The sequence below is a fragment of the Lissotriton vulgaris genome, chromosome 8 (assembly GCF_964263255.1).
Source record: "Lissotriton vulgaris chromosome 8, aLisVul1.2, whole genome shotgun sequence".
NCBI classification, from domain to species: Eukaryota; Metazoa; Chordata; class Amphibia; order Caudata; family Salamandridae; genus Lissotriton; species Lissotriton vulgaris.
In genome coordinates, this window is record NC_141696.1 from 1,506,763,122 (window position 1) to 1,506,789,065 (window position 25,944).

At 50.1% G+C, this 25,944-nt stretch overlaps 2 protein-coding genes across 4 annotated transcripts in view; one reads left to right on the forward strand and one right to left on the reverse strand.

Moving 5' to 3' along the window:
• The window catches only part of TAF13 (TATA-box binding protein associated factor 13), a 40,539-nt gene extending 39,284 nt beyond the window's left edge, over positions 1 to 1,255 (reverse strand). The window contains exon 1 of the mRNA XM_086935609.1: positions 951 to 1,255. Within this exon, the coding sequence (XP_086791735.1) occupies positions 951 to 977 (27 nt within the window). The 5' untranslated portion in view covers positions 978 to 1,255. The remainder of the gene's footprint in view (positions 1 to 950) is intronic.
• The window catches only part of NDC80 (NDC80 kinetochore complex component), a 288,742-nt gene that overhangs the window by 98,542 nt on the left and 164,256 nt on the right, over positions 1 to 25,944 (forward strand). Inside the window, exon 1 of one of the 3 annotated variants that reach the window (XM_086935611.1) lies at positions 1,784 to 1,918. The exons of 1 other annotated variant lie outside the window; for it this stretch is intronic. The gene's annotated coding sequence lies outside the window, so the exon portion shown is untranslated. Of the gene's footprint in view, positions 1 to 1,783; positions 1,935 to 25,944 lie in introns of those variants that run through there. One more of the 3 variants, XM_086935613.1, reaches the window with a different exon arrangement.

Below are 25,944 nucleotides of genomic sequence, written 5' to 3' on the forward strand. Positions count from 1 at the left end.
GGCCACTTGTTTAGCATTCCAATTCACTAATGAGGGCCTCTTATCTTGGTGTCCGGGATTATTATCTGCCCCAGTTGACTAAATGGGTTAGCCTAGACAACTGTATGCAGATACTGTGGCTCAAATATGTTGTAGATTGTTATAAAAATATCTTTGGTATTAATTTGTTGTCAGAAAACTGTACCCCTAGAGGCCTTGTGAAACAGGAATTTAAAAATATCTTTATGTTACATAAAGCCCAAAAACGTTCAATAATAACCAATTCCCTCGCTACTGTTAAAATTTACAATAAATATATTGCTGTTGAGGGATTTCAATGTTATCTGAATGTTGTAACCAGGCCAACGCACAGGTTTGTACTAACCAGACTAAGAGTTGGCATTGCTCATGCATTAGTGGCCTTCCCTCACCCTAAAAAGCCCCCCGTGGGCCCATGCCCATGTGATGGACATTCAAATCAAAGCACTATGCACTTTATGCTTTTTTGTCCCCTATTTCAGAATGTTAGGATCTCCTTTTTAAAAACATTATTTCTCAAGTATGGAGTTTTAAATGTGGAGGATGCTATGTGTTTGTTATATAACCTGGACCACCCCGACATAAGTTTTTATACTGCCAGTTTTATATGTAAATCGATGGCTTTTAGGAAAAGTATGAGTTTTTAATCATGTTTGTATTTTTAATTCGGTTGCCTGTGTGCTATGCTTTTGTGGTCATTTTTATCACGTACCGAATAAAGCTTCATGAACTGAACTGGGTTAGCCTACTACTGACTGGGACACTCACAAGCCAAGATCCTACGACAGGAACGCACCAAACACTCCTCTGATACTAGAGCTGCTGGGAAAGAGGCCCTGATGACGACGTGGGATAGAGAACAGCATTGCCAAGCCCCCTTTGTTTGATAAAAGGCCTCCTCGAGCTGCTACTACTCCATTAAAAACACTCACTGTCTGATCTTCGTCCTCGTCTGCCATTGTTTCGCTAGTTTTTCGTTTTTTGTGCCAGATTTAATAACTTCCGCTGTAAAGAAAAAAGTCCAAACAAGCCCAGCCCCTAAAAAGACACAAGCGGGTTACAGGCTTTAATAACCGTCGTATCTCTAACAACCAACTCCTTTCCGAGGGTGTTAGGAGGGCAGAGAACACCAAGCACAGCAGCGCCGCTGACAGGACAATATCAATGCCTGCTCCTGCCACGAATAAACACACACTGTGCTTGTTGGCGCTAATTCTACTGTCGTCGTATTCACTTCTTGCAATGTAGTGTTTTCTTTGCTCCTATTGTATACGAGGAAGCTTTGCCGTCACCCCATTGGTTTGATACTCCTAAACGCTTATCGCATTGCACAAGAAGGAGCTTTGCTGTCATCCAATTGGTTGAATACTATTGAGCCACCCTCCAAGGTTAAATAAAAATTACTCTTTTATTTCATTTATTTAATAAATAAACTATTTCAGCCTTTTTAATTGCGCTTCCAATGATTACAGAACCAAGAACAAATTAAATCCTGGCTGCGATAAGGGTTGAATACTTTTTCTAGCTTTTTTATACAGAGTAGCACGGGATTCGTTTCACCCGGTGTTATCAATATTTCATGGCCCCATGAGTGCCTCAAGCAGCAGACTCGGTGATTCTCTAGTCCCTTTCTTGTTTACACTGTTTGGGTACGGTCAGCTGCATTCGACTCAGAGGAAGGCGGGGCCATAGCGTGCTTGACGTCTTATCCGGTTTTGCGGTAGGCAGTTTTGAAACCAGAACGTAATACGACTGGGCGTGATTTCGATGTCACTGGACAAAGCCGATTGGCGGACCATGGCAGACAGCTCTGCTCGGATTGGTGGGTGTTAGCACAGTAGGCGGCTGTTGGCTGGTGCCGGAGCGCGCATTTTGTATGGCGTTGACAGGACTCTATACCGTGAGTACTTCCCAAGGTATCATACAGGCATGTTTGGAGGGTGGTGGTTGTTTGTTTGATGGAGATGGGCTGCAGAAGCAAGCAGTGCCCGTCTGATACAGTATACTAGAGCTTTGTAAAACATTTGGTGTTAAATACCTTTTGGCTTATGACTGTAAAGGTCGGGGCCCTAGGTCCCCATGCATTTAGAATAACCAGGCAGAAACTATGGTATGGTATCTGGAACTGGCCCAATGCACGTGCGCCCGGCCTCTTTTATTGACAGGGTCACGTGACTGGTGACACCTGTGATGGAGGGGTGTGGGGTGATTGTTGAAGGCAGCCCTCTAGGAGTGGCTAGTGGAGACATATTACTGTGAAACACTAGAAGGTGACGAGCCAGTCACTACATCCCTCCCAAACTGTATAAAAAATGGGACAACAAGTGCAACCTGTGGGAGAGAACAAAATGACAAAACAAAACTCCACTGGGCCCATTCAGGATTCTGGCAAGACAGCAGAAGTGGACAGGTGCAGCTGGGAGCACCAGGCATCACGGCACACCTCCGTGGTTTTAACCAGACTAATATTAACCCTCTTCATAGAAGTCAGCCATCACTGCCTCAGTTCAGGATGGACCTTAAGACCTTACTCTTAGACTAAACTAGAGTGCCTCCTGTTTCGCCCCCGCGCCTAGAGACCCTTGCGGGTGAATAGTCGCACTTTAAAATCAACCTGATTGATTGATTGTACATTTTCCACCCCTTGACAGTAACAGAGGCCAAGGAGAGTAAAGATACGGAGGGCCAAGACAAGAGAATGTAACACTTTTCTTTATTCGTCCAATTCAAGCCCCAGAGTGTGGAGGGAAACAAATGTGACCGCCACGCTTGAGCGTCTTCCACCCAACATAGAAAATAGAAAGAGGATCACGCGACCATTAGTCGTGCGTCCTCGCTCCCCTTCCCCTGCTCCACAATATAAGATGAGGGTGAAAAGACGCCCTGTCTGGAGAATAACAACATTAAAAGGCAAAATATGAGGAGTGCACTTAATTAGCTGGGAAGCAGCAAAGAAAGAGGAAGCTGGGTTGTGACAAGTGAATTATGTAAGGCTGGGTCGCTATGGTTGATCAGGTGACTGTGCAGAAGCCATGGGAAATGTAATGTTTTTAAAGTTTTAATTTGGTTGGCTGCTGTTTTTTGAAGAGTCAAGAAAGAGAAGCATAATCTGAATCTCCGGTCTTGACCTAGAAATCTTGAATTGACATCTTTTGTGGACGGGCAGCCAGGAGAGTTACTTCAGGTGAGGGATGATATGTGTCTGCCTGTGTAAGTCAAGGATGAGTCTGGTCGCTGAGTTTCAAATGGTCTTACAGTGCATCTGGTGGAGACTGGGAGCCATTTGAAGATCTTTTGGAGCATGCGCTGTGTGAGGAAGCAGATGGAGGAGACTGTTGATATGGTTCTTTATGGTGCGTTTGCTGTCCAAGACCATGCCAACGTTCGTGGGGGTGGGAGAAGGTCCCAGTTCAGCAAGCCACCAGGAGTCGTTCCACATGTAAATGTTGTTCCTGAAGATCAGTAATTCATTCTTGTCTGTGTTGAGCTTGAGGCAGTTGTTTTGCATCCAGTCTGCTACGCTCGTCATGTATAGGTGGAAGTTAGCCTTTGTGGTGGAAGGGCCTTTGGCTCACGAGAGTATGAGATGGGTGTAGTTTGCGTAAGAGATGATGTTCAGTCCGTCGTTTCGGTCGATGTTGGCCATGGGGTCAGGGCTGAACAGAGTAGGGCTGAGGGATGAACCTTGGGGGACACCACAGTTGATGTTCTTGGGCCCTGAGGCGAATGCTGGAATGCGGATTCTCTTTGTTCCTCCGGTGAGGAAGGATGTGATCTATTTGAGGGCGTCCTCCTGGCTTCCAATCTGATGAAGCCTTTTTATTAGGGTGTGGAAGGGCACTGTGTTGAAGGCTGCAGAAAGGAGGATCAGGGCAGCCGCTTCTCCCCGATCTAGGAGGGTTCTGATGTCCGTGGCTGCGATCAGGGATCTTATGGTCCTGTGGTTCGTCTAGAATCCGGACTGGGATGCGTCCAAAGAATCATTGTTCTCGAGGTGTTTTGCGAGTTGGCGGTTGATGGCCTTTTTGAGGACCTTGGTGGGAAAGGGGAGCAAGGAGTTCTGCTGATAGTTTTTTAGCTTGTCTGGGTCGGCGGACGTTTTCTTGAGGAGGAGTTTGTTTTCAGCGTGTTTTTACTTGCCTGGGAACGTGGCCGAGATGAGGGATGTGAGCTTGACGCTGATGGTCTTGTTGCAGAGGTTGAACATGTGGTTTGGGGTAGAGGTCCGTGGGTGGTCCTGAGTGGACCGAGTGCATGATGTCGGTGGTGCTCTGTGTAGTGAGCTGGTCCAAGCAGCGATCCAGTGGTTGTATATTGTGATTGTGGAAGCGAGGAGGCAGAAGATGTTGGTGGGGGCTGGATGGGGTTCAATTGTTTTGTAGATGGTGGCGATCTTGTTGTGAAAGAAGTCCGCAAGGGTGTCGCAGAGTTCTTGGGTTGGGGTGATGGTGTTTTCAGTCGCTGAGGGATACGAGAACTCCTTGACGATACTGAAGAGTTTTTTGCTGTGGTTGGTGGTGGCTTTGATGCTGTCGGCTAAGGCGTTTTCTTGTCTCTTTCAGGAGTCTGTGTTACTGGTTGAGTGATGTCTTGAAGGTGGTCCGATTGGTGGGCTCCTTGCTGGTGTAATTTCCTTTCCAGTTGCTTGCATTTCTGTTTTTTGGTTCTCTGTTCCAGGGTGGATCTCTTGAGTTTGATGGGGGCGACTCTGTTGGCGCAGTGTGAGTACCAGGTGGTGATGTTTTTGGTACATTGGCTATCAGATACTTAGTTCCAGCTGCGGTGTGGAGTGTTGGGTGGTCTGTTGGCGGCACTGGGTGCTACTGTGTAGGTGAAGTGGGCACTTGCGTGGTCCGCCCAGGTGAGCTCGGTGGAATGGCTGTGCTTGACTCTGTTGCTGGCTGTGAAGATAGGGCCCAGCATGTGCCCTTTAACCCTTTCGCAGCAGGGGTAATTCCCCCGCTATGCTGGGGGGAAGGGAGGCGCGCACAGCGCCCCGGTGCTCGTGACTAGCTCAGCTCGTCACCCAGCACGGTGGCCATGTGCTCATGGCGAGCTGAGCTTGTCACGGCCACACCCGTTTCTTCAGAACGCTCAGCACAGCGGGTGAATCAGCCCCGCGTGCGAGCGTTGCGGCCGTTATGACGAGCTCAGATCGTCATAAGCACACGGCCACTCGTCATGAGCACGCATGTGGTTAATGTGTGCGTGATTTGTATTCGTAGTGCGCGGCATTTATCCCAAGAGACATCACAGCGCTCGAATACGTGGAAACCTGTTAGGGGGGGTTTGTGCCATATGACATAAAGCATAAGGTCTAAAGCAGTAATCCATGGACATCAATACTTGAGTCCTGAGAAAAAACATGTCTTCAGCTTCTTTCTAAATCTAACTTGACCCTCAGTGAGAAGAAGCTCTAGTGGGAATTTGTTCCAGTGGGTAGCTGCCAAATAGGAAAAGGAGCGACCCCCTGCTCGAAGTTTTTTTTATGTGTATGGTTTTAGCTAGAGTGTGGTTGCCTGACCTAAGGTCTTGTGAGGGGACATCAAAATTCCTGCAGAATTCTGGGGTCGAGTTTATGTAACACTCTGTGCATGTAGCATATTAGTTTAAACTTGGCTCTCTGTCTCATAGGCAGCCAATGAAGTTCTTTCAAGCAGGCCGAAGCCGAGCTGTACTTGGCCTTGTTGTGAACCAATTTGGCTGCAGCATTCTGAATAACTTGTAGACGAGGAAAAAAGGTAGTCGGCCATGCCAACATAAAGAGCATTCCAATAGTCCAAATTGCTGGTCAGCAAGGCTTGAGTAATACTTTTCCTCCAGTTCAAAGGGATCCCCATAAAAAGTCTCCTGAATAGTTTGAGCATGGCAAAACATTTGCCACACAAAGATTGGAATTGATTATGCATGTTTAGTGTATTATCTACCAGGAATCCCAGGTTTTAAAAAATGCATTTAGGCACGGTAGCGGTGCCCAATGACTGGGGTCATAATGTTGTGTCCCAGATTGAGTGTGTGTTACCAAAGAGCAGTATCTCTCATTTTGTCAGCATTTAACTTCAGGCCATGGGCTGACATCCATTCAGTGGTTTCTGAGAGGCAGCCGCTCAGGTTGCTTTTGGTGGTCTCATATTTCTCCTCAAGCGCAGTCAACTACTGTGTATCATCAGCGTATGACCAGATGTTGAAATCCCATTTCCTCCCAATCGTAGCCAGGGGAGAAACATTGTCATTGAATAGGGGGCTGAGGGATGCTCCCTGCGGAACACCACATTTAAAAGTTTTAGGGTTGGAGGATAAAGAGCTAATTTGTACTGTTTGGATTCTGTTCAGCAGGAACAAATTGAACCATTGAAGAGTTTTGGAATAAAGCCCCTTTTCATGTAGAGTTCTTAGTAATAGGTCATGCGAAACCGTATCGAATGCCGCCGACAGGTCCAAAAGGACCAGGGCGACAGCTTTACCCTGATCTAGCAAAAGTCTGATGTTGTCTAGTATGGCTAGCAGAGTGGCACCTGTACTGTTAGAGGCCCTAAAGCCAGTCTGAGAGGAATCCAGAAGCTCATTTGTTTCAAAGTAATCAGTTAATTGTTAATAGATCAATCTCCAAAACTTTCAACAGATAGGGAAGTTGGGAGATTGGTCTGTAGTTTTTTAGATTGGTAACCTCCATGCTGGCTTTTTTGCTAAAGGGGATACAATTGCTTGTTTCCAGGACTTGTGGAACACAGCTGTATCTAGTGAGTGATTGAAAATGTGTGTAATATAAGGGCAGAGAACTGATAAAAGACGATAAAATATGAAATGTGGGCAGGGGTTGAGCAAGGATCCCGATTTGACCTCAGACGTCGCTTTGGCAACTTGTTCATCAGAGAAAGGGTCAACATTTTCTCCGTGCGTTCGAGCACCAAGATGGGGTTCCAGGATTTCCCAATCAGTATCCTGTGGAGTAGGCTGTATATTAAATGTAGTATAGATTTGTTTTTTTTGTTGGAGAAAAAGTTACAAACTTTCTTGCGGTTATCTACTGACGGGGTCAAAGTTTGTGACAAGCCTGCTGGTCTGCACAGTTCCTTCACTATTTTAAATAATTCTTGGTTTCAATTACTGTTTGCTTCCATTCGTTTTAGCCTTCTTAGCATGTTTAAGGGCTGTATGATAATTCTTTAGTTCTGTTCCATAAGATCATTTTTGTTTCAAATCTTTAGTTATTCTCCATTTGTGTTCTAATGATTTACATTTTCTTTTTTGGAGTCTAAGGTTGGATGAATACCACTTTTCAGAAGGTGATTTCCTTGTAGATTTATTTACTATCTTAGTAGCACATCAGTCCAGTGTAAAAGTTATCGCTGAGTTTAAGGTGTCAACCATTGTCTGTACTGGCGGTGTCCCTAAGAAAGCCTGGTCTTTTAATGGGAAGCGTGAGGCAAACCGTTCAGGGGTAATAAGATTCCAGCTCTTTTTCCATCTATCGATGAAGTACTCGAGCTGGGTTTATAGGCCGGCAGGGTGAAGGAAAAATCTATTAAAGAATGGTCGGTCCATATGAGGGTGTTGCATTCTTTAATTATTTAAGTTATGTTTTCTATGTCTACTCTTTCCTTCTGGTTGCTGGAGCCTGGAATGTATGATGCGTGCCTGTATTTTACATGCTGGGTTCCAGATTCTGTATTCAACTGTTTTATCCAGGATCTGCTGTGTAACGGACGTGCTGTGCTTCTTCTGCAAACTTTAAATAAACTCTTGGATTTTTATACAATTTAAGCATTTTACTTTTAATATTGGCGACGAGGGACCTCCATCATATTTCTGCCGCGTTTTTGAAGCACAGGAGCAGGAATTTTAAGAATCCACGAACGAATAAGTTTAAAACGACATTACTTACTTGAGAAGAGAAGCGGTTTGTGTTGTGTTGATTTCCTCTTTACTCTGGTGAAGTTTCGTGAAATTTGAAGGCTTTTGTGCATTTCTGCGTGTTTTCGGCGTTTTGGTGAGTGAAGCTGCTGAGTCTGCTCGAGACAAATTGCTTACGTCACCCCTGACGCTCATTGTGTAACACTTCATCCAGCGTCATCAAGCTACACGTGGATTTGCGCACTGCGTCATTACGCTTAACGCCAAGCCGCCATTTTGTTTGCATGGTAACCGAAGTTACCGGAGTAAGAAACACGAAGCGTTTCACTTGTAGCTACCGGAGAAAGGAAATCGAACCGCTTTTGCTTTCCCATTAAAAAAAAAGGTACACTTTTACACGCTCTTGAATTCCTTGCGTGTTCCATTAAAATTAGTTCTTATTCGGGAGAATTTTGACCAAAACGACTTTCATTTGTTCTTCAAGGATTTTTTTTTTTACAAACTGTTGCTCTGTTCTATATTAAGACTAACTGTTAAACTATCGTTTTATTAGGTCTCGCGACCTATCGATGTGCGCAAGCGCATCGAGCGGAGCGAGAATTCAAGTGGCGAAAACATCTTCAAACCAAAGGGCTTTCAGCCCCGCGGTTTTCATGTAGTTAACGTGAACCACGTGATTAAACATGCACGCGCATCAGACCCATTTGCTTCCCAATCTCCTCCCACGGCCGTCCTTTCTGCCAATCTCCTCCCACGGCCGTCCTTTCTGCGCATCAGACCCATTTGCTTCCCAATCTCCTCCCACGGCCGTCCTTTCTGCCAATCTCCTCCCACGGCCGTCCTTTCTGCGCATCAGACCCATTTGCTTCCCAATCTCCTCCCACGGCCGTCCTTTCTGCCAATCTCCTCCCACGGCCGTCCTTTCTGCGCATCAGACCCATTTGCTTCCCAATCTCCTCCCACGGCCGTCCTTTCTGCCAATCTCCTCCCACGGCCGTCCTTTCTGCCCGCCAGCACTTCAGTTCTGTCCCTCCTCACATTACATCAGACCCATTTGCTCCTCAATCTCCTCCCACCTCCCACGGCCGCCCTTTCTGCCCGCCAGCACTTCAGTTCCGTCCCTCCTCCCCCCTAATTACATCACTGTTCACGGCCCTCGTCTTTGCCTCCGCATCATCCTTTCCAGGGCTCGACAAATCCACTCGCCCGCTCGCATTTGCGAGGGAGAATGGATGAGGGCGAGCTATTTTTAGGTCCTACTCGCCCTTTCTGGCGAGTAGGAAGACAAACTAACTTTTGTCCTCCGTCTTGGAAAACGGAGCAAAAGTGACAATATAACAAGATTTAAAGGCATTTTTATTGCTCACAAAGGGGCTAAGCAATAAAGATGCCTTTAAATCTTGTTAACTTGTCACTTTTGCTCCGATTTCACAGACAGAGGTCAAGTAGGTTGCACTTGGGTCGAGGGGATTTTCCAAGTAACTAGACCTGCAGGACTAGTACAATTTTTCAGATTTGTCGAGCCCTGCTTTCTGCCCGCCAGCACTTCAGTTCCGGCCCCGGCTAGCCCTGGCTCTCTACTTCCCTGGCTCTGCCTTTTCCCACTGTGGTTGAGGACGGTGACAGCATACAACAATTTCATTAAGCTAGGACATGCCCGTCAAAATGTGTCTAAACCATGCCTCCTTTCTCGTCGTTGCCTCCGCATCAGTCAATCAGATGCTCGTTCTTGGTAAAGCCAAGATTTTCTCAGAGTTCTGCTCTTAATAACAACTGGAGACACTCAGAACTGTGCCCGTCCCTCCTCACATTACATCAGACCCATTTGCTCCTCAATCTCCTCCCACCTCCCACGGCCGTCCTTTCTGCCCGCCAGCACTTCAGTTCCGTCCCTCCTCCCCCCTAATTACATCACTGTTCACGGCCCTCGTCTTTGCCTCCGCATCATCCTTTCTGCCCGCCAGCACTTCAGTTCCGGCCCCGGCTAGCCCTGGCTCTCTACTTCCCTGGCTCTGCCTTTTCCCACTGTGTTTGAGGACGGTGACAGCATACAACAATTTCATTAAGCTAGGACATGCCCGTCAAAATGTGTCTAAACCATGCCTCCTTTCTCGTCGCCGACCCCCTCACCTACCATTCCTAGCTACCCCACTTTCGCTCTCCTCGCACACCCCACCACTTCTCCAACCCCTGCCCCAAAACCACCGCTCCCACTTTCCACTAACCCCGCTCTCGTCTTCTCCTGCCCCCAGCGTCTCCCCACCACCGAAGCCCAAGTTCTCCCCTCACCCTCCAACGCTACTACTCACAGCCTACCCACGACTACCACAGCCATCGCAACAGCGCCACAGTCTCTGCCCGCAATACTCTTAAGTGAACAATTAGATGAAGATTTTCTATTGTACATTCTCCTAATTATCGTGTAAATAATTTATGTAATAACAAGTAAAATGACCCCTGATGGAAGCCTGAATTATTTAAAAATGATCAAGTATTTATAAGATGGCACTTGGTCGGCATTTGTCTGTTGTAAATGGAAGGACACGTATGACTCGGCTTCTCACTTGTGTGGCAGGGCGTAGCTGCATGCGATGCGTTGGTAATCTGTTGTGAAGGCGATGGCCTGCAGAATACTACATAAAGTCGTTTTGTTTGTGTAGCATTTTAAATCTGTTTGATATTACACCTTTATCATATCAAGCAAACTCGCATTGCATCAGGATTTTTTTTAAAGTAAGCATGGATTGCAAATAATAAAATAAAGGCCACTTTGTAGGTATTCACGTTAATTTAATAAATTCACTTTAAAACCGGAGATTTAAGTTGTTTACAATTTTTTTAACCCATCCATGCCAACACGAGGAAGAATCTTCCTCTTTCTGCGTTCCTCAAAAGGTCCGAATCACAGCCTTAAACGTGACTTTTAGTCTGCTCTCCCAATGAATTTCCACTGTTTAACTTCGTCATGGGGGGGTGTTTAATATCGCCACATCAAAGGCATCAATCACCCTCCCACAGGCTTCCCCAGCGCTGCCCCGCCCCCTGCTTCACGGCCAGGCCATCTGTTCCCAGCAGCAGCATTTCTCCTGCGCCAGGCCACATGAAAGGCTCTGTGCCACTTTCACCCACACAGCACCACTTTCAGACACGCAACGCCACTCACACCCACGCAAGCCCACTATCACCCATGCAACACCACACTCACCCACGCAACGCCACTCACCCAAGCAACACCACTCACACACGCAACGCAACTCATCCACGCAACGCAACTCATCCACTCAACCCCACTCATCCACGCAACACCACTCATCCACGCAACGCCACTCATCCACGCAACGCCACTCATCCACGCAACGCCACTCATCCACGCAACGCCACTCATCCACGCAACGCCACTCATCCACGCAACGCCACTCATCCAAGCAACCCCACTCATCCACGCAACCCCACTCATCCACGCAACCCCACTCACCCACGCAACGCCACTCACCCACGCAACGCCACTCACCCACGCAACGCCACTCACCCACGCAACGCCACTCACCCACGCAACGCCACTCACCCACGCAACGCCACTCACCCACGCAACGCCACTCACCCACGCAACGCCACTCACCCACGCAACGCCACTCACCCACGCAACGCCACTCATCCACGCAACGCCACTCATCCACGCAACGCCACTCATCCACGCAACGCCACTCACACACGCAACGCCACTCACACATTCAACGCCACTCACACATGCAACGCCACTCACTCACGCAACGCCACTGACTCACTCACTCACGCAAAGCCACTCACACCCACGCAGTGCCACTTTCACCCACACAGCACCACTTTCAGACACGCAACACCACTCACACCCACGCAAGCCCACTATCACCCACGCAACGCCACTCACACCCACGCAGTGCCACTTTCACCCACACTGTGCAGTGCACAATAGGTCTCGCAGTAGGAAAGTTGGAGCTATTGCTTTTGTAAATGACAAAGCCTTTATGTTTTTAAAATGAAAACAAAAATAAAAGGCATTGTTATTTGCAATTGTAATAGCTCCAACTTTCCCTCTGCGAGACCTATTGGCAACGCCAGTGCTTGTCTACATTGCATTGTATCTTTGGAGTTTATATACAGTGAAGACTTGAAGAGGAATTCATTTGATTTTAATACAAGACTGCCACCTACTGGATATTTTTAGAAATTATTTTTAACTTTTATTTAATTTAAGATTCATTTTAAACATTCTATGGTGATATTATTTTATTCCCCTGTTCTCAATTTTGTTAATTTTGATGAACCACTGTACTTGTTAAGGTATTTATCTTACATTTAGGATTTAATATATCATTTGAGATGCAATTTGATCCTCCATCAAAATTTTTGCAGTCCAAAGGCGATCCACCTATTCCATGGACAAGATGGAAAGAATAATTTTTTACTTATCTCAAGGCAATGGACGGAGAACGGATGTCCGCAGAGAGGAAAAAGAACATTTCTTTACATTGTCTTGGTTCAGAAGGACAGTTAGTATTTAGAACAATGCCACCTGTTAGGTCGGGTGGTGAGAGTAATGTATATGATGAAACTGTTTCACGGATTGAAGGGAGATTTAAACCTATTACTAGTGTAGCACTTAATAGATTCAAGTTTTATACTAGAGTTCAGGATGATAAAGAATGTTTTGATGATTTTCTTACAGCTTTACGGGCATTATCATTACATTGTAATTTTGGTCTTCTGACTGATGAAATGATCAGGGATCAGATCATTGTGCACATAAAGAGTAAGGACGTTCAGGAACAGTTATGGATTTTAGGTGATCCTAGCTTGGAAACAGCTATCAGTACTGCAGTACTTAAAAATGATGGTGGTTCCTCCTCCTTTCCGCCTCTGTCTCACACTTTAATAATTTATAGCCAAAAGGAAGGGCAGAGGGCGGGCTTGGCCAACAACATGGCCGACTAGGTCGAGTCTCCCGGCAGCTCCGGCGAGCCGACTCTGATCCGACACTATAACGGTGCCCGAAGGTTCCACTTCTTGAATCCTGGCACGGCCTGACGACCCGGTGCACGTACGGAGCGGAGAAGGAGGCGTGCGGTGCCCTGGCTGACGTCCTGGCGACTGATTATCGTCCGGTTCCGGGGCGCAACAGGAATCAAGATGGCGGCAGCCGGCCGCGGGTGAGGCAAAGCTGGTGCCTTGAAGACGGACCCGCGGGGGGTCTCTCCGGCGGGCTGACCGAGGACTGGGACCCTGACCCGCGATCGGGCGGAGTAAGAGGCGCCCTGAGGGGGAGAACTTCATGGCACGATCCACAGTCGTGAGCGGAGGCGGGTGGCGGAGGCAGAGGTCCGCGGGGCCCCGTGAGAGGAGCGTGAGGGGCGCCGGAGCATTTCCCCGGACCTGCAGTGAGTCAGTGTGGCCGCTTGAGCGGACAGGGCTGGAGCCCTGCATCGCGCCCTGATCCCGCGGTGAGAGGCGGGGGAGCGCCCGGGGCAGGGCAGGGGCCTGGAGAGGTGAGGACGAGCCCATGGCGGCAAGCGGAGACCGGTCCTGAGGGGCGGAGATCGCTTGTAAGGGCCGCAGTGGAAGAGGCCAACTCTGCCCGAGGTACGGAGCCTGGGAAGGTGGGCCCCGGAGACTCTCGGCCGGTGGATGGGAGCCCTGCAACCCGGGGACCCTCTGCCACGGTGAGGCCTGCAACATATCTGGGACTGGCGGAGGAGGAAAGGAGGCCTGGGCATTAGGAATCTCCTGGGTGCTGAGACGCTCTGCATGGCACTGTAGGCCCCCGTGGATGATGGCGGGGGCACTGGGGCCCGATCGTAGGCTGGGGCAGAAAACAGCGGTGCCCGACTGAGGATTGCTGCTCGATTGGTGGTGAGGCCCTGGAGGTGGACCGCGGCCTGGAGGCTTAGAGGACGGTAAGTAGTGGCATACTATACTCGGACTGACCCAGAGACGCACCCAAAGTGCCCGGCCAGGCGTTTTGATAACTTGGGGAAGTACACCTAGCCCTGGGGGGTGCGGTGCAGCCATCAGTGAGTGCGGAGAGGACTGAACCCCTGGTCCTTGAACTCAAGACAGCAGAGGCACGGGCGGAGCCCCATACCCGGTGGCTGGGGTCTGATACAGCTGAGGTGCGAGGGTTGTCACACGTGGCGATATCCCTTGGGCGCCCAGGATGGGGAAGAAGGAGGTGGCGGCCAGGACCCCTAGGCAAGGAACATTGGACAGGTATGCCACGGGGCCTCCTGTCACGGACGCTGAGACCCAGCCTCCCCGCTCGGACACGGCTCTGCTGATGGGGGCCATCCAGGCGTCACGAGCGGCCCTTGAAGTTAAAATCGGCAAGGTGGGGTCGGAGGTAACCCTTTTGTGTCAGGACTTCCGTAATTTGACGGAGAGGGTGACTACTGCAAAAACAGAAAACAGACTTGGTGATGCAGAGGATGTTATACAGAGCCTCAGGAAAGACGTTGCGGAGCTCCAGGCATCTCACAAGCACCTGCAGTGAAAGGTGGACGATGCGGAAAACAGGGCACGCCGCAACAACCTCTGCTTCGTGGGCTTTGGAGGTAACCCTTTTGTGTCAGGACTTCCGTAATTTGACGGAGAGGGTGACTACTGCAAAAACAGAAAACAGACTTGGTGATGCAGAGGATGTTATACAGAGCCTCAGGAAAGACGTTGCGGAGCTCCAGGCATCTCACAAGCACCTGCAGTGAAAGGTGGACGATGCGGAAAACAGGGCACGCCGCAACAACCTCTGCTTCGTGGGCTTTAGGGAAGGAATTGAGGGAAACATGGAGGCCTTTCTGCACACGTGGCTCAAAAAGACCTTCCCTACGGCGCGCTTCTCCAACTGCTTTATTATAGAGAGGGCGCACCGAGCTTTGTTGGCAAAACCACCGGAGGGGGCCCGACCTAGACCTGTGATTGCCCGTTTCTTGAATTTCGCGGTTCGCAACACGATCCTGAGAGAAGCCAGGAGACTAGGGGAGATCCGAATGGAGAATGCGTCCATCATGATCTTCCCGGACTACAGCCAGGAAGTCAAGAAACAATTCCGCTCGTTCGATCAGGTGAAGGCGAAGCTGAGAGATCTGCAGTTGCAGTACGTGCTCCTCTTCCCAGCGAAATTGAAAGTTATGTTCCAGGGGAAGACGCACTTTTTCACACATCCAGAAGATGCCTGGCAATGACTCGAGGAGCGCCCGATCCGGAGAGAGCGGGAGGGCCGGCGGGGATCGGAGCCTGGCACGTCGATGGAGGGGGCCCAGTGGCGCCAGCCACGATCACAAAGAGCCATGTGGTCCCGCGGCACAAGGAGGCAACTGTCAACTCCTTATCCGGCAAACAACTCAGCTCGGAGGAAACAGAGGAACTCGTCCTCCCCAGTGGTGGGTGACCGGTCAGGGTCAAGATTCAGCTGTCTGGTGCGGAATGCGCGATCCAAAAGAGAGGAAGACACTGGTGGACACTCTTCTGGTGATGAGGACGCGAGGACCCCGTTCATGCATCCTCTGGTGGTAGCAATCAATGAGATAGAGAAGGAGGCGGACGGCAGGGCTGCGGCCTCCCCGGGCGATATCCGGGACTCACATTCGTGAGGATGGGACTTTCGGGACATTGGTGATGCAGGCTCATAGCCGGATAGCACGCAAGTTGGCTTCCCCACTACCCCCCCCCCCACCCCCCCCCCTTCCTGTTTTCCCCTGTTTGACTCTGGTTTTGGTATTGGAGTACATTGTTTTCTAGTGACTGTGAAGAGCTAAGGACGGGGTTTCGGGGCCCCAGGGTTGCACTGGATTTGGCTTGCTAGAGGGGTTCCCAGGGTGGGCGACAGACCCTCTCCTCCTGGTACGTCCTGCCCGTGATCCCATGGTGGGGGTGGGACCGAAGGGGGGAGGAGGTGGCGTGAGGGGCGTGGGATTGATGGGCAGTTCCAGGTTTGGGGATCGGGATGGGGGGTAGGAATTGTTTGTAGTTATTGTGGGGGTGGGGGAGGTTTTTGAGGGGGACCGGTTTATTGCATGTCAAGACGCTCAAGCGCTTCCGAACCTGTGGGCCCGCTACGTGGCGCCTATTGGATGATCCCAGCAGTCATGCAGGATAGGGTATTTGCACAATCACTGAGGGAGGACCCCTCCTCAGGAGGGATTAAGGTATTAACTTGGAATGTCAATGGCCTGGGTAACAAGATTAAGCGGGGGTTAGTGCACAACTATGTTAAGAGCATTAAAGCGGATGTGATACTACTTCAAGAAACAAACCTGCAGGGCACTAAATGTAACTTCCTTGCTCGAGGACAATATAGGGCGTTGGCACATGCAGGCTTCACTTCCGGTTCCAGGGGGGTAGCGATCCTGATCAGGAAACACCCGCCATTTCACATCTCACAAACTTGGGTGGACCCGCAGGGGACATACGTAGGAGTAGGGGGCCATTGGAGGAGGAGGGAACAAACGTTCCTCTCGGTCTATGCCCCACCTAAACTGCAGGCAGGTACATTCAGAGCAATCACTGATATCCTACTTAATACCTCGGACACGATCCAGGTTCTGGGAGGAGACTTTAATGACGTCATGGACCTTGGCAGAGATAGAACGGGTGGGAGAGATAGACCTACAGCTGGCACTTTGTTAGAGAGGACGATGACTACGTTGGGCCTCATAGATGTTTGGCGGTGGCGACACCCGGAGGCTGTGGACTTTTCGTTCTTTTCGGGGGCCCATAAGGTTTACTCTCGCCTTGACTACATCTTATGGCAAGAGAGATGTTGCAGCCTACTGACAGGGTGGAGTATCTGGCGAGGGGCATATTGGATCACTCTACCCTACTGTCCGAACTCTGGGGACGTCGGGGTAAGCCGAGAAATGATACGTGGCGTCTAGCGGCATGGGATCTGCAAAATGTTGATATTTTACGTGGCCTTAGGGCTGACGTGAAGGTGTACATCGCAGAAAATGAAGGTTCGGTTCCCTCCCGAGTGATGCTCTGGGAAGCCCTTTAGGCGGTGCTGCGAGACAGAGCCCAAAATAGAGTAGCGGGGAGAGGAGGAAAGCGGAGGAAGAAACACGTGCGCTGGAAGCACGTATCCTAGCTCTGGAGCAGATGCACCAACTGGAGGGGGATCTGGGCACCCTCCGACAATTGTTAGACGTGCAACGCCAATACAGACATCTGTTGATGGGAGAGGCGAAAGCACAGGCCATGGCGACGCTGCACCGCTTGTACGATGTTGGAGATAAGTCTGGCAGGCTGTTGGCCTGGCTTAGTAGGAAAGAGAGGGACGCAAGGTCGGTGGAGAAAGTGAAAGATGGCCAAGGGAACTGGGTGCAAACAGACGATCATATGGCAGAAACTTTTGCGGTCTACTATGGTGCCTTCTATGAAGCTAGAGACCTAGGGACGACGGACAATGCTCTGCGGTATATGTCCTCCATAGACCTCCCAGGCCTTAAGGACGCGGCTCAGTGCGACTTGGAAGCCGATATCACGGTGGATGAGGTCAGGGAAGCGTTGTCTAGGCTTAGGGCAGGAAAATCCCCGGGCCCCAATGGCTTCCCGGCGGAGTTTTTAAAAAAAACAGCGGACCTTCTGCCCCGTCACTTGTTAGGCTTGTTCGAGGACGCAGCGGAGGAGGGAGAGCTACCATTGGATCTCCGACAGGCCACAATTGTCCCCATTTATAAGGAGGGTAAAACGCCGGAAGACTGTGCGTCCTATAGACCTATTTCGTTATTGAACGTAGAAGTAAAGCTCCTCGCGGCGCGGTGGAAGCTACTCCCACTGATGCTGTTAGGCCGAGCGGCCATGTTTAAGATGATCTCGCTTCTGAGATTCTTATACGCCCTCCAGAATGAATATTTCGCTCTCCGGAGAAAGATCTTTCGGGATATACATGCGGAACTGCACGCATTCCTGTGGCTGGAGAAGCAGCCCCGGGTGGTGCTGTCTACCCTGCAGAGGCACCAATATTATGGGGGTATTTCGCTACCCAACATGGAAGCGTATTACTGGGCTGAACACCTGGCACCTATAAATGAATGGATACATGCCCCGGCCCTTCATCCCACATATGCTCTAGAACGCTACATGATGGACAGGCACACATGCCTACACTTTTTATATGGTGACAAGGGGAAGGACAGACTGCTCCCGGCTACGAGGGTTACTCTGGGGGTTTGGACTAGGGCAACGAAGGCTACAGGGTGGGACGGTAAACCGACACGACAAACTCCCCTTTGGAAGTGTGCCTGGCTGAAGGAGTTGAATAAGTTGAAGGGGTTTTCGGCCTGGGACGCGATAGGTATCTCGACACTGGGAGACGTGATGAGGAGTGGGGAGTTGCAGTCATTTGCCGCACTGAGAAGGGAATATGGACTTAGCCAAACACAGTCTTTTCGATACACGCAGCTGCGACATGCTTGGAGGGCAGAGAGGGCACTGACTGGGCCTCTCCCGGAATATGCTCCGCTGGAGGGACGCTTACTGCAGGAGCAGACCACACATAGGGCGATATCCCTCACCTACAGGACCCTAATGAATAATTTGCCCAACGGGCTGGGGAAGCTTAGGGAAGTCTGGGAGAGAGAGGTAGGGACCATGGATGAGGTGGATTGGGGGACGGTTTTGATGCACCCTCGGGAAGTGGAAATTAAATCTCGCCTTCGACTTATACAATTCAAAGTGCTCCATAGAACATATTTTGACAGAGCTAGATTACATAGAATAGGGAGGGTGTCGGACCCCTGCTGTCTGAGATGTGGTTTTGAGAGGGGGGGATTTCTTTCATACCATTTGGTCCTGCCCGAACATACAGGTTTTCTGGGGCGTGGTGCTCCGGGAATTGAGAGAGGTACTGGAGGTGGTTCTCCAGCCCGACCCTAGGTTGGTCCTCCTGGGTATGACAAATGAGGTAGATGTGAGTCGCCCACAATTGATCTTTCTAGTACTGGCCTTGGTGGTGGCCAAGAGGGATGTGGCCAGGAAGTGGGGGGCTCCAGAGTTCCCACAGCTGGAGGAGTGGCGTGGGGAATGGACCTGTGTATCGCTGCTGAGAGGGTCACGTACAAGGCAAGAGGGTGCCCCAAAAAGTTTGGTAGAGTATGGGGGAAGTGGCGTCGGTATCATGGGCTGGATGGAGGTCTTTGATTTGATTGCGGTAGCTGGGGCTTTGAGGGTGGGAGGAATGTGGGTTGTTGGCTGTTCCTTTCTCCTATTTGGCTGCAGAATACATATAGTGCTAGTACTGCTAGTGTCGGATATTTATGTTAAAAGGTTCCAGGATGTTGGGGTGCGGTGGGAGGGCTCCGGGATGGGATGTGCTGAGTAATGACATGCTTGTTTCTTGGTTATACAATGAAAAGTCGAATAAAAAATATAAAAAAATAAAAATAAAAAAAAGGAAGGGCAGAGGCAATATCAGGGGAATTATTGTCATCTAACCAGGTTTCTGTAATAAATACCAGGTGACTAGCTGGGTGAGGCTTATGTTCATGCTTTCGAGAAGACTGGTGTTGTCAAGGTGAAAGATGAGGTCTCTGAGGAAGATGTAGTGTTCAGTTTCTTTGGCTTGAGGATGATGAATTTGGGCATGGTATCGCATAAGCCGGGACGTGATCCTGGAGGTCTGTAGACGAGGATGCCTCTGATGGTGGTTTTACCGTCTATTCTGAGTTGGAAGTCGAGGTGTACCATGATCTGGGTGATGTCGTCCGTGGCGGTGGTGCAGTGGATGGAATCTTGGTGGATCATGGCAATCCCCCCTTCGTGTTTGTTGATGCGTTCCTGGTGTGCTACTGTAAGCGGGATTGCAGGAAGAGGCAAGAGACGGGTCTTAGTTATCAAAGGAAAAGGTTTTATTGTGGACAATAGCTGGTCGGTACTTCTGAGTCTACCCTGTGGCTTCCTTGGGGAGCGACTCCTCTCAGTCCGGCTCTTGGAGAGGACACCCTCTGCCCTCCTTTTCTTTAATGTCCGCCTTCGGTCGACCGCGTCAGGCTCCGTCGTGTCGTCCACTCAATCCGGACACATACAAATGAAAGGAGAAAAGCGCGTTACTGTCACGGCCTTTCAGTGTACAAATCCCACACACCAGGGGGGGGGGAACGTGAGGTGAAGTCTAAGTAGTGCTCCCAACGTTTAAACTACTTGTCTCCCGTGTATTCGTGTAATTCTCGAATGGTAGAAGAGAACACTCCTCCCTGTCCCCTTCCCCTTCTCTAAGAGTGAAGCGTTTTAACGCCTCACCCGTCTCCCGATCCAACCCGCTATGCGTTCACGTACCTCGCGAAGCCACGCCCCTCCGGGGGAGTGGCTGGGCGGATGGCGGGGTCGGTGGCCTCCTGGCTCCGCTATGGCCTCTGGATCCCCTCCGGTGGATGATGGAAGACTGTCGCCGCTGCGGGGCTCCGCTCGCTCTTCCTCGATCTGGGAGACGTCCTCTCCGTGCTCGCCCTCGAGCCTCTCTTCTGCTGGGCTGATGTCCGACGAGCTTCGCTCCGACTCCGCGTTGGCTCTCTGTCGGTAGTCCGGGGGATCCTCCTGCATCCGCGGGAATCCCTCGTATGTCACTGCCTCCTCCGTAGGCTCACTTGGCTGGGTCCGTCGCTGTAATCTCCAGTCTGGTGAGTCGTCCTCCCACCACTCGATCTCTTCTTCTTCTTCCCTTCGCTCCGCGCCTCTCCTCTTGCAAACTGCTCCGCCGGTGTACAGACACACCTGGCCTGTCTCACCTGCCTCATTTGAAGCGGAGTTGGGCCACTCCCCCTCAGAACACGGAGACCACTTAAAGGGGCCGCCGATCAGGTCCTCTTCTTCTCCGCTGTACTGCTCCTCCCCGGGATGCCAGCCTGTCGAATCCAGTTGGGGCTGCGGAAACAGAAAGGGGGGTGCACAAGTTACATCAACCCCAGGGGGCGCCCCGGGCACCCCGTCACATCTACCTTGTAGGCATTGGGCGTGACCGTGGCGATGTCGGGTGGAATGCAGGGTTGAGCCAGGTCTCTGTGTGGAAGATGACGTCAGGCGTGAGGTAGGTGATGGTATCCCAGATCTCCCTGGCATGTTTGCAGAGCGATTGGTCATTGAGCAGGAGGCAGTGGAGTAGTTCAGCCGCAGTCGTGGTTGGCGTGGCAGCGGCAGTTGCGTGCATGGGTGCTCTGGTGTTGCAGGAGAAGAGGCAGTGGCGGTGTGCGAAAGGTCCCACTGTTGAACGCGGCAGCAGGTGTTGTGGGTTCTGGAGTACAAGGTGATGAGTTCCGCAGTGGTGTAGCTGTGGGTAAGGGAGATCCAGTGTTCCACCCGCTGGGCGCAGTCCAGGGACTAATGGGCTTGCCTTTGTTGCGCCACCGGCGGCCTCCATTAAGTAGGTCGTGGGAGGGGTGCTGGGCAGGGTTAGCAGTGATGGAAAGCGGACTGAACACACAAAGGCAGGAAAACTCAGACGGGTGGCAAAACTAAAAGGAGCAGCAACGTAAACCGAAATGAATATGACAATTGCACACTTACCAAGGCTAGTTTAGTAAATGCAATAAGATACAAGGGCACACAATAACAACAAGAGCAAATCCGTGAGATACAAGGGCAGCATCAGCAAAGATAACAGGCACAATCAGTGGGAATAGCAGGCCACAGCCAACGAGATTAACAGGCACAATCAGCAAAAATAGTAAGGCACGCTCAGCAGAAATAAGTCACAGTAGGGCTAAACGGGAGCACAAGCGAGGCAGCAGGAAGCTAGCATGGGCTAGTATCATCTAGCATGAGAGGGACGGGCTGAGCATCTTTTGTAGGAGAGGTTAAATCAGCCACCCTCTAATCCTTGTGGTGGGAAGACTAGAAGGGATGCATATCCTTTTCGAGTGACATAGGTGACCAGAAGACTTCAGTTTTCATGTTCTGGCCTTTCCTATTACAAGTAAGTACACTGCGGTGCGATTGGTTTTGATTCCATTTCAGCCAATCATCTCCTATCCAGTCTGCACCGATTTGTTTAATTAGATCCCACGACTAGGAAACTGGTTACCCAGTTGCATGGAGACATCTGGTCGCCTTAAAGAATCCCATGCTGTGACACCTTCAATTATTCCAACATTTTTGTTGTTTATATTTTTATTAGTAGTCAGATTTGTATTGTGCATCGCTGCCCCAGCAACGGGGCATCTCAGGGCCACCACAGGCCTAAGACATGAACCTAGGGAAGAAAATGAAAAGTTAAACGGGGAAAAGCCAGGTCTTTATGGCTTTTCGAAAGGCCAGGTGGTTCTGGATTGCTCTGATGGAAGCAGGGAGCGAATTCTAGAGTTGTGCAGCCAAACTTCGAAACGAATGGCCACCAGCTCTGGCTTTCAGAACTCGAGGAATGCAGACCAACGCTTGGTTGGCAGATCTAAGAGGACGCCCTGGCACATAAAACTCGAACAAATTGGCCAACCCCAAAGGTTCCTGTAGCGTCAAGATCCTGTGCAACACACAAAGAGACTTGATTTGAATGCGCTTCTCAACAGGCAACCAATGGAGTTTAGGGAGCACATGAGAAACTGAGCAGAATTTCGGAAGTGCAACCAAAATGCGAGCCGCTGCATTCTGTACTCTCTGCAGACGCTTAATACTGGCCTTGTTAGCGCCCAGGTAGAGGGAATTGCCGTAGTCCAGTCTAGATAGGATTGACGCCTGGACAATGGTTTGACGCACTTTGGGAGGAAAGAAACCCAGCAGCGGTTTCAAGCCTCGCAGAAGCCCAAAACAAGCCCCTGCCACTACTTTTGAATGAGTGTCGAAAGTCAGGCCGCTATCGAACCACACGCCCAGGTTCTTCACAGCCTTCTTGGGCAAAGGGGCGGGTTTAAGTCGATCCGGCCAACACTGCTCAGACCACAACTCCTGATCCTTCTCGAACAATAAGATCTCAGACTTACTGGCGTTCAACTGCAGGCAGTTTACTGCCATCCAGTCCGCAACCGCTAAAAGGTCCTCTTTAAACTTGTCCAGATTGGTACAACATTTCTTAGAGAAAGCGATCACCAATTGGGTGTCGTCGGCATACCGCACCAATTACAATCCCCTACCTTTGGCTACCGCAGCCAGGGGTCGGACATAGATGTTGAACAGTAAGGGGCTCAAGACTGAGCCCTGCGGCACCCCCTGATGCAAAGAAAACTCCTGTGAGTGAAAAGGTGGCACGGAAACTTGGAAAGACCTCCCCTCCAGAAAAGACAGGAACCAATCCAAAGCCACATCCCTGATACCAATTTCCTTTAGGCGTTTTAGAAGTATCGCGTGAGAGACGGTATCAAATGCGGCGCTTACGTCCAAAAGGACTAAGGCCGCTGAATCGCTGACATCCAGGCTCCCCCGGATAGCTTCCGTCACTACCAACAGAGCGGACTCTGTGCTGTGGCGCGCTCGGAAACCATGCTGTGACAGGTCCAGGATAGCATTCTGCTCGATAAACTTAGCGAGAGTGGAATTCGCCAGAAAAGGCAGCTGGAAAATAGGGCGGTAGTTGCCAGACCCGGCAGGATTCAAGGAAGGTTTTTTAAGCAGCGGATTAACTTTCGCATGTTTCCACGCCCTAGGTACGGATGGTGACGACAGAGAAGAGTTGACCAGGTCAATATTCAGAGAAGAGATGAGTGTAAAACTGGCGAAAATGGGCAGGTGTCCAAGGGTTGGCCGGCGAGCCCGATTTAATTTTCAAACAAAGGGACTCTAATTCCATATGTGACAGGGGAGGAAAACATGACTGGCAGTTTCCCATCGTAAGACCGAAAACCCCCAGATCCGCCACCTCAGCAGACAAGGCCAAGGTAGGCAGACCAAGGTATATCTTTTCAACTTTGTTCACAAAGTACCGAGCCAACTCATTACACTGATGGTTCGAGGAAATCAGGGAGACCTCGGTTGCACCTGCGCTCTTCATACCCTCAAGCAAGGAGAAGATCGTATTAGCGGGGTTAGTACTAACTAGCCAAGATTTTGTCAGCCACGTACTCCGCTTGTGCTCTCCGAATAAGCTTATGGTACTGCTTGATGACCGCTCGATATTCACTTTTTGCTGCCACATCGTAAGAGTGTCTCCAGGCACGTTCAAGCTTTTTTGGCTATGTAACGAATCGTTGAACCAAGGGTTGGACAGCCCGGGGATCTACCCCACCCCCCACCCCCCCAATTTAGCCGGGATGCAGCTTTCCAAGCCTAATGTCAACCACCCGTGAAAACGCGAGTTTGCCAGCTCCACATCCAGTGGCAGCTGAGGCCTATGACTGGACAGACAAGCGGAAAAAAGACCCATATCCAACTTATGCCAGGGACGTTTTAAGACTGGGACGGGGCGGATCAGGTTGGCGTTACCCTGCAACTGCAGCGAGAACGAGACCAAAAAGTGGTCAGTCCAAGCCTGCGGGACTGGCAGCAAAACCTTTAAAGAACTTGAATTAGAAAATATGGGGTCCAGTAGGTGACCTGCCACATGCGTGCACTCAAGGACACGCTGAGCCAGCTGGTAAGCCTCTAGGTCAGCCAAAAAACTGGTGATCTCAACCTTCCCACTATTCTCAAGATGGAGATTAATGTCCCCTAAGATAGTGAAATTCGCTGCCCTATTTGCGTGTAACACGACTTTGTTCAATAAATCTTCCCTAAATAGGCTAGAGGGACCTGGGGGATGGTAGATGAGGAGGCCGGTCACAGTGAAGTTGTAATTCAGCATGATTTTAAACAGTGCACTTTCACAGTCCACTATGTTCTCCTTAATAAAACTGCAGGTGTAAACATTGTTAACAATGACTGCGATACCGCTCCCTCTACTGCCCCCTCTGTTTACACTCTTCATCACACACCTTGAGGAAGAGCCAACCAGGGCTCCGCCACCGAGTCTTGCTTAAGCCAGGTCTCAGTTAAGAATAAGATAAGATAAGATACATTTATTATTTATAGTTAACTAAAACCAGTACAATCGTTACATTTAAGCAAGTTTTTAAAAATGTGATAAAAAAGTCTGTATAATTGTCGTTATCAAAGTCCGTGCGGTAAGGGACCGAAAGAATCTGTCTTTCAGTTTTCCCTAGGCCCAAAGTTTGTCCATTAGGTGCCGGAACCAGTGCTTGCCGCAGGTTGTAGATTAATTAATTAATTAATTGCAGGTTTATATAGCGCTAGGATCGACTCCCGGAGGAGTATCTCCGCGCTTCGACCGCTGCGAAACCCTTCCTGGCTTCCCTGAGAGATGGTCCCTTAATGGGTGTCTCCAGGGTGAGACCAGGCATCCCCGGCGGTCTGGTGGGGCCGTTAGTGAAGATGAGGCAAGCTAATGCCCAGAGTTGCCGAGTGTGATCGCTGATCAGAGTGGGCACCGAGGCGAGAGAATTATCGAGTCCGCTGACCCTGGTCCAGAAACCTGCCGCGTCGGGAATCGAACCCTGGTCCCGGGCCGTCCTCTGCTCTCGGGTCTGCCGCCTCTAACCAGTGAGCCACACTACTTCACTGGGTAATCTTTGCTCTATCGTGGTGAGATACTTAACATATCTGCAGTTCAATTTTGGGTTCGCAGGGTTCAAGCATGCAAGCACAGCCTGCCTACGCGTGCTGGTCCCTAGCTGCTTGAACTGGTCCCTTAGTAGCTGTCGGCGGGCTTGTCGGAGTTCTTCACAAAGACAGGTCATGTGAAGTATGTCACCCGTAGCTAGATTGCAGAGCGGACAGACTTCATGGCCATTGCTCCTTAGCCATGGTGGTTGATGCTCTCTGGTAGGCAAGATCCCCAGTCTGTATTTCAAAAACTTCAGTAAGAATAAAACATCCGGAGACTCGTCGGCTAAAAGATCAAAGACCTCGGCATGATGTTTCACAAGTGAACGGCAGTTTAGACTAAGAAACTTAAAATCGGTGTAGTCTAAAGGACAAGAGACAGACTCCTCCAATGGGAGTTGAGTTGTGCAAAACTTACATTTAAAAGAACCGTCCTGGGGGGCCCAAGCTGGAGAGGGGCAATTGATTTTCAAGCTCAGGAGCTCATCACACGAGTACCTAATAGAATCTGCGGTAAAATGAGCAGGG